The following is a 7,382-nucleotide window of genomic DNA, read 5'->3' on the forward strand; positions in this document are numbered from 1 at the left end:
CGCGTTCACCGCCCGGCTGAGGAGGTGAAAGTTTCTCCCCAGGAAGATAAACCGCAAAAGACAATATTGTGTATGATTTGCGCCTTTTTTTTGCGGAGCGAAAAAAAAAAAAAAAAAAAAAGGCCCCCCGAAAAAAAAAATCGGGTGAGTGTGGGGAAGCTCGAAGAGGAGAGAGAAACAATCTCTCGGCCACTTTGCAACATTCCTATAGCCAAAAAAATCACTGAAGGAAGTTTCTTTTTTGTTTTGGTTTTTTTTTTTAATTTTTTTTTTTTTTTTTTGCTGCCTGTGTTGAACTCTCGCCGTTATTGTTATTTGCAACCAGTTTATTTTTGAGCTCACCCAACCCCCCCCCCCCACTTAAACCTCCCTGAAAAGTCAAAGCAGAGAGACAGTGAATATTTTTGGAGCACATTTTATATTATTATTATTATTTGCAACTGCGAAGATCTCTTTCCCCCTTCCGCACCAGCTTTTTTTTTTTTTTTCCCCCTTTTTTTTTTTTCCTTCCCCCTGCGCTGATGCCGAAGGGGGTGTTTTTGATGTGGTTCCTTTGGTGGTGATCGTCGCTGACTTTCCAAAGAGGGTGTTTTCGCTGCCGCTGCTGCTGCTGCTGCTTCTCTCCGCGTTGTGTGTGTGCGCGCGTGCTTTTTTTTTGGTTGCTGCATCGACGCTGGGAAGATGCTTCTGGATGCTGGACCGCAGTATCCCGCCATAGGAGTCACTACCTTCGGATCCTCTCGCCACCACTCCACGGCCGATGTCACGGACAGGGAAGTGGGGCTGGGGATCAACCCCTTCGCCGACGGCATGGGCGCCTTCAAAATCAACCCCAGCACCCACGAGCTGGCCTCAGCCGGCCAGACCGCCTTCACCTCGCAGGCGCCCGGCTACGCGGCGGCGGCCCTGGGGCACCACCACCACCCGACCCATGTCAGCTCCTATTCCAGCGCCGCCTTCAACTCCACCCGGGACTTTCTGTTCCGCAACCGCGGCTTCGGGGAGGCGGCGGCCGCCAGCGCCCAGCACAGCCTGTTCGCCTCCGCCGCCGGCAGCTTCGCCGGACCCCACGGACACACAGATGCCGCGGGACATATACTTTTCCCGGGGCTGCACGAGCAAGCCACCAGCCACGCTTCGCCTAACGTGGTGAACGGGCAGATGCGCCTGGGCTTCTCCGGAGACATGTACGGCAGACCCGACCAGTACGGCCAGGTCACCAGCCCCCGCTCCGAGCACTACGCCTCGACCCAGCTGCACGGCTACGGCCACATGAACATGAACATGGCAGCCCACCACGGGGCAGGGGCCTTCTTTCGTTACATGAGGCAGCCCATCAAACAGGAACTCATCTGTAAGTGGATTGAGCCCGAGCAATTGTCAAACCCCAAAAAGTCCTGCAACAAAACTTTCAGCACGATGCACGAGCTGGTGACTCATGTCACGGTGGAGCACGTTGGAGGACCCGAGCAGTCCAATCACATATGTTTCTGGGAAGAGTGTCCGAGAGAAGGGAAACCTTTCAAGGCCAAATATAAACTTGTAAATCACATCAGAGTCCACACAGGTGAAAAACCTTTCCCCTGCCCTTTCCCAGGCTGTGGCAAAGTGTTTGCCAGATCAGAGAATCTCAAAATACACAAAAGAACTCATACAGGTACGGTAACCTTCTCTGTCGCTTTTCTCTCTGCGAGTGGAAGCGCCGAGCGCCGGGGCCGGAGCGGGACGCGGGGCCGTGCCGGAGGGGTCGGGGGCCGGCTTGGCTGAGGCTCGCACGGGGAGGAGAGGAGGGGGTTTGGTCCAGGGACCACTGCTTTTTTTTTTTTTTTTTTTTTTTCCTCCGGGAGAGGCCGGGTCGGAGCTCCGCTGCAAAAAGAGCTCGGTCACAGCCACGCCAGCAGCAGCAACAAAAAGAAAATGATCCCTGCCGAGGCAGAGGGGGAGGACGGCAGGGTTTGCTGCTGGGATTGTTAGAGCGGAGGGGGTGGGGTGGGGGATAGCAGCAACCTGTCCTGTTTAAATTTATAGGTTTTAATTAATTATTGTTCGGCGGTTTTGGCTGTGGCACGATGAGAAATTGTGCTAAGTGTTGCAGGCAGCTCATTCGTCTCCTCTCTGCAATTCAGGGCTTGGTAAATTTTTAATTCCGTTGAGCGATAGATATTAAACAAACCGAGCCCGGCGCGTTACAGTGTTATTGTTGTGCGGAGGGGAGGCGCCGGTATTCCTGAGAACTTTTTCCTTCGTGGGAGGTGGGAATGCAGCAGCCTCAGGCCGGGAGAGAGATCTCCCCTTGCTCCCACCCCCGAACGCTGAAAGCCAGAGCCGCTTTCCCTAGCGCTTTTGCCGAGGGTTTGTGGAGCTGCCCTCTCGTTGATTTCCCGGGCCGGATAATTTTCAATATTGCAAGAAAATATGGGGGAGGGGGCTGGGGTGGGTGAGAGAGTAAAATATTACGAGAACGAGCTATAAAATCGGAATCTAGATGCTGAGGATCGTGTGTAATATCCCACCACGCCTGCTCTCTCGCTCGGAGCGTTGTGAAGAGGGAGAGGTGCCCGGGACTGGGGTTGAAAGGAAACTCGCTCCTCCAAAGGGAAGGGGAAAAAAAAAAAAAGTTATTTAGCTCTCCCGCTCTCCGAAACGGGCTCTTGGCGGGAGCCGGAGGTCCGGAAAAGATAGAGACTAGAAGGAAGGTTTTGGGATTTGAGTCTCGCTGAAGTTAGAAAGTTGCAAGTGTTTGAAATGGAGCCCTGAGCTCCGTCCGGCGGTGCGGTGACAATGAGCGATCCAGCCGGCCCTGCTTAATCAGATCCCTTTCCCCCCCCCTCCCCCTTCCCTCTGCAATAGGTGAAAAACCATTTAAGTGTGAGTTCGAGGGCTGTGACAGGCGCTTTGCAAACAGCAGCGACCGCAAAAAGCACATGCATGTGCACACTTCCGACAAGCCCTATCTCTGCAAAATGTGCGACAAGTCCTACACGCACCCCAGCTCCCTCCGAAAGCACATGAAGGTAAATGGAGGGCGCCTGGCGTGCGGGCCTGCCCGGGCGGCGGGCGGCGGGGCCGAGCCTGAGCGGAGCGCGGCCCGGGGCCGGCGGGCGGCGGGGCTGCGGGGCTCCGGCCCGGCTGCAGCTCCGGGCCGCGCTCGGCCCCCGCCCCGCCGGGCCGCGCTCAGCCCCGGGCCCGGCGCGGTGCGGTCCGGCCGGGGAGGGGCGGGGAGGCGGCGCGGGGCGCAGCCGGGGGGCGCAGGCCGGCCTGGCCCGCGGGCAGGGGCCGGGCTGGAGCCGGGGCTGGAGCGGGGAGCCCCGCAGGACAGCCCGAGCCTGGGGCCCGCCGCTGGCTTCCCGTGTCTGGCGCTCCCCAGCCCAAGGCCTCCGTCCGCCGCCGCTCTCTATCTCTGCCCGGGTTTTCTCTTGCAGGTCCATGAATCATCCTCGCAGGGGTCCCAGCCTTCTCCCGCCGCCAGCTCAGGCTACGAGTCCTCCACCCCTCCAACCATCGTGTCTCCATCCACAGAAAACCAGACTGCCAGCTCCTTATCCCCTTCCTCCTCCGCAGTCCATCACACGTCCAGCCACAGCACGCTTACATCAAATTTTAACGAATGGTACGTCTAAAACGCTAAAACAAAACAACAACAACAACAAAACACAAACCGAAACAAAAAAAAAAAGCCCCAAGCGAGCAAACAAATACCCTATTTAAAGACTCCAAAATAATGGACACTCTCGAATCAAAATTTGAATGAGCAAACAAAAATAAAATGCTGCCAGTAGACCCAGGACTGAGTAAAATGAAGACTTAATTTTAATTTTTTTCCTTTTTATTTTTTTGATCCTCTATTATTTCTCTCCTTTTTTTTTTTTTTTTTTTTTTAGTTTTCCTTTTTTTTCTTTTTTTTTTTTTTTTCTTTTTTTTTTTCCTTTTTTTTTTTTTTTTTTTTCTTTTTTGCCTGACTGTTCTGCTCTGTTCCAAGGCTTGGTAGGCGAAGGGGTTAGTAGAATGCATAAGAAGACAAGGTTACCAGGGCAAATGCCAACTGTGTAGGGCTTTACTGGAAACCACTGATTAGAGATCGCCAACTGCATGTCTGCTCGGGCAGCGGCCTTCCCCCCATCCCCTCTTGTAAATACAGAATTATTAGCTTCAAAAACAAAACAACAAAAAAAGTGTACTGTTTGATTTTGTAAATAGTTATATCGCAAGTTGAATAAGGGGATATGTGGATTTGTGGTCTTTGCATATATGTGGGGGGAGGGGCGGGCGGGCGGGAGCGACGGCGGGGGGGCGGAGGTGGTGGGGGGGCAGAGGGAAGAGGTAGAAATTCAACTATTTGTACTGAATGGCAAGAATGTTCTAGTAAATGTGTATCAAAATGTGAATTACTTTGTATTATTACAGTCTAAACGTCGATCTAACAGAATATTATTGGTATTAATGTGCTTTTTTGTATAAAGTGCAACATTTCGTCCCAAAGTCCAGTCTAAGTAGTGCAGTAAAATGTTGTTACACGTCCTGTCAAGAAAATTCGTATAGTGAAAGCCTGGATCTGCGTGTCAAACTGTTACATTTGTTTATGTAAAGTGATATTAAAAAAAAAAAAAAAAAAGATATAAACTATATCTGTCCGTTGCTTTTGGCAAATACAAGAACATAATGTATATAAATCCTAATTTCCATATTTATCCGCATGTAAAGGTCCGGTTATACCTGTTACAAGATATTCAATATTTATGGCTAGAAGAATTGGTATGTAAAATTTAGTTTACAGAACTGTTTGGTAACATTTCGTACCTTATTAAAGATTCTTAAATCCCAAGAATTGTGGTAGGAATTCTTATTCACTAAGTCAACCTGCTGCAACTCCTACTAGCTTTAGGATATTAGAATAAAACTGTCCCAGTTTTTCACTGCTTTCCATTATGTCATCACTAAAGCAGCGAAGGTGATATAAATGTGATAAATGAAAGGATCCCTGCTGGCATTACTATAGTGTGTAATTAGTATTTATATCAAAATTTATGAAACAAATTTTCGGCCGCAGTATAATTTAAATGACCTTTGCAGACATAGAATAACAACCATAAAAATAACAGAAATAGATTGCATATGCTACATAAATATTAATGTGGGGAATTGTTACACGAGAAGTGCTGCATTCCACCTAACACTGTCCATGAATCTGCATAGACTGGGTCCCTAAATTAAATTAATTCGGATAACATATATTAGGAGATTTAAAACAGAGGAGATTTCGGTTGCTATTTTAATTTAAGGCATTTATGACCATAACTAATTCTTAGGCAATGGATTCATGACTTTCCTTGGGCCTTTTACTCCAAGAAGTACAGCACTGTTTCATGAAGGCCGTTGTTGTTGTTGTGTGTATTTTTTATTCGGATTTTTTTTCTTATTCTTTTTTTTTTTCCTTTGCTTATATTCCTTAAAACGTGATGTTAATTTAAATCAATTACTTCTTATGCTATGTTATTATTATTACTATAATTTTGCTAGTGTTAATAGCTTTCGAAAAAAATAAATCTAGGGCATAAGAATTATTTTATGTAATTTGATTATCTTTCTATCTCTTTTATTTATTTCTCATTTACTTAAGAAATTCGTTCCATTGGCTGGCGTTGATACAGTAAATTTGTAAATGAGAAGACAATATAAAAAATCTAAATTACTTGTGCTTAATGACTGTAGCAGAACGCCTTTTCTCTAAATCAGATTGTCTTCCTTGCAGTTTAGTTTGATAGATTTGCAAGCTGTACTGCTTCCACTAACTTAGCTACGGTTGTTGGAACTGTTGGGCTTTGTTCCTGGTTGTAGCTTGCATGATCGCCCCATTAAGCAGACAACATATCAACAGACAACACAAATCATGAGGTTGGCTAAAGCTGCGAGGGCTTGTGATATGTCATAGAGTGAATTGCACAAACTGACCTTCCAGTAGACCAAGATGACACTTTAACAGCTTCTTTAAAGAAATATTATGTGTACAGCGAGTCAATAGCCATATTAACCGCTCGGGGGGCGGGGGTGCGGGGGAGCCGCTCTCCCCTCGCATCCGTGCGGGCACTCCGCAGCCCCGGCGCTAACCCGCCCAGAGCACAGCCCGCTGCCTCTCAGCAGCCCACCGCAACAATTTTTCTTTGTTCGTAACATTTGGGGATCTCCCTCGGAGACTTTCCACTGCCCGAAAGCGCACGCCTCATCCCCCAACCCTCAAAAAAAAAAAAAAAAAAAAAAAAAAAAAAAAAAAAAAAAGAAGGGAGGGTTTATTCTCTTGCTCATCCGAAGCCCCACTCCTGCCAGTTCAGCATCGCCGCCTGCTCCCTGCAGCACCCGTGGGAAGGCTTCCCTTTAACTTTACTTTCTACAAAATGTTGTTATTATAAGGCTAATATCAGTTTTCAATGAAAAGAGCGCCACCTTGCAGGGTTTGGCGAGATAGGAAAAGTTGGAGCCCGGTGGGACCAGGGCAGAAAGTATTGGGATTTGAGGAAATGTAGCCCAGCGGGCAAAAGAGCCCGGGAAAAAGTGTTTCATGCGCCGAAATGTTGCTTGTTGCGAATCTTTCAGGGTAGCTGTCTCGGAGACTTTACCGGGCATTGGTTATAAAAAATGCAACCTGAGCGTATTTAAGAAAAAAAGGATAGCTGAGGTTGTCTGAGCCACCCATCCGTAAAGTAAACCGGGAGAAACGTGTTGAGGGTGAGATATTTTAAAGATGCATATTGCAACTTTCTTTGAACTTGTGTAAAGTCCCTAGTGGTCGCTTAACACGGATCTGTTACTTGTGTGTATTGGAATACTTGGTTAATGAGTATTCTTTTAAACTTTCAGTCTGAGGTTTGTTTGAGTGTCCTACAGCAGAAAGGATGATTCTGGTGTTGTTGCTGCTGCTGCTGTTGGGTTTTTATCTGGGCTGAGGGGGAACTGTGCGATACTGGTTGATCTCCATCCCGTGTATGTTCTGAATTAGCGACGATCACTGGCGCTGGAATTGTTAATGCTGAATTCAAGTCCACGCCATGCTGGTGCTTGTGCTGTTCGCTTGGCTCTGGAGAGGGGAGCAATGCTTTGAAATCCCCGGCAGAGAGAGGGGTGCTTTTCAGGGAAAGAGGTTGTGAGGTTTCTCTCGGCTGTTTCTGCACTGTTTTAGTCTCTAAAGTCAACTTTCCTCTAGCAAGGCTCCCTTAGCGGATTTACTCACAAAGGCTTGCGAGGAGAACCACCGACCCCAGCTCTCCAGCCTTAACGGGGGCCATAATTTTCTTTCTGATGTCTGGCTCTGGAAATGCTGTCTCGGTACTTTTCCTGCGTGGGAAAAGTAGATTTCGCAGCCCACGGCAGGCCGTGCCGACAGCCCCGCT

The 7,382-nt window shown here is 48.3% G+C and overlaps 1 protein-coding gene across 1 annotated transcript; it reads left to right on the forward strand.

Annotated features, from left to right (window-relative positions):
• Window positions 1-3,809, forward strand: LOC130256791 (zinc finger protein ZIC 1). The gene is made up of 3 exons (XM_056498772.1): window positions 1-1,657; window positions 2,851-3,014; window positions 3,423-3,809. Exons 1-3 carry the CDS (start codon window positions 682-684, stop codon window positions 3,618-3,620), a joined length of 1,338 nt encoding a protein of 445 aa, XP_056354747.1. The 5' UTR covers window positions 1-681; the 3' UTR covers window positions 3,621-3,809.
• The last annotated feature ends 3,573 nt before the right edge of the window (window positions 3,810-7,382 follow it).

The sequence above is a fragment of the Oenanthe melanoleuca genome, chromosome 9, assembly GCF_029582105.1.
Source record: "Oenanthe melanoleuca isolate GR-GAL-2019-014 chromosome 9, OMel1.0, whole genome shotgun sequence".
In the NCBI taxonomy this organism is placed as follows: Eukaryota; Metazoa; Chordata; class Aves; order Passeriformes; family Muscicapidae; genus Oenanthe; species Oenanthe melanoleuca.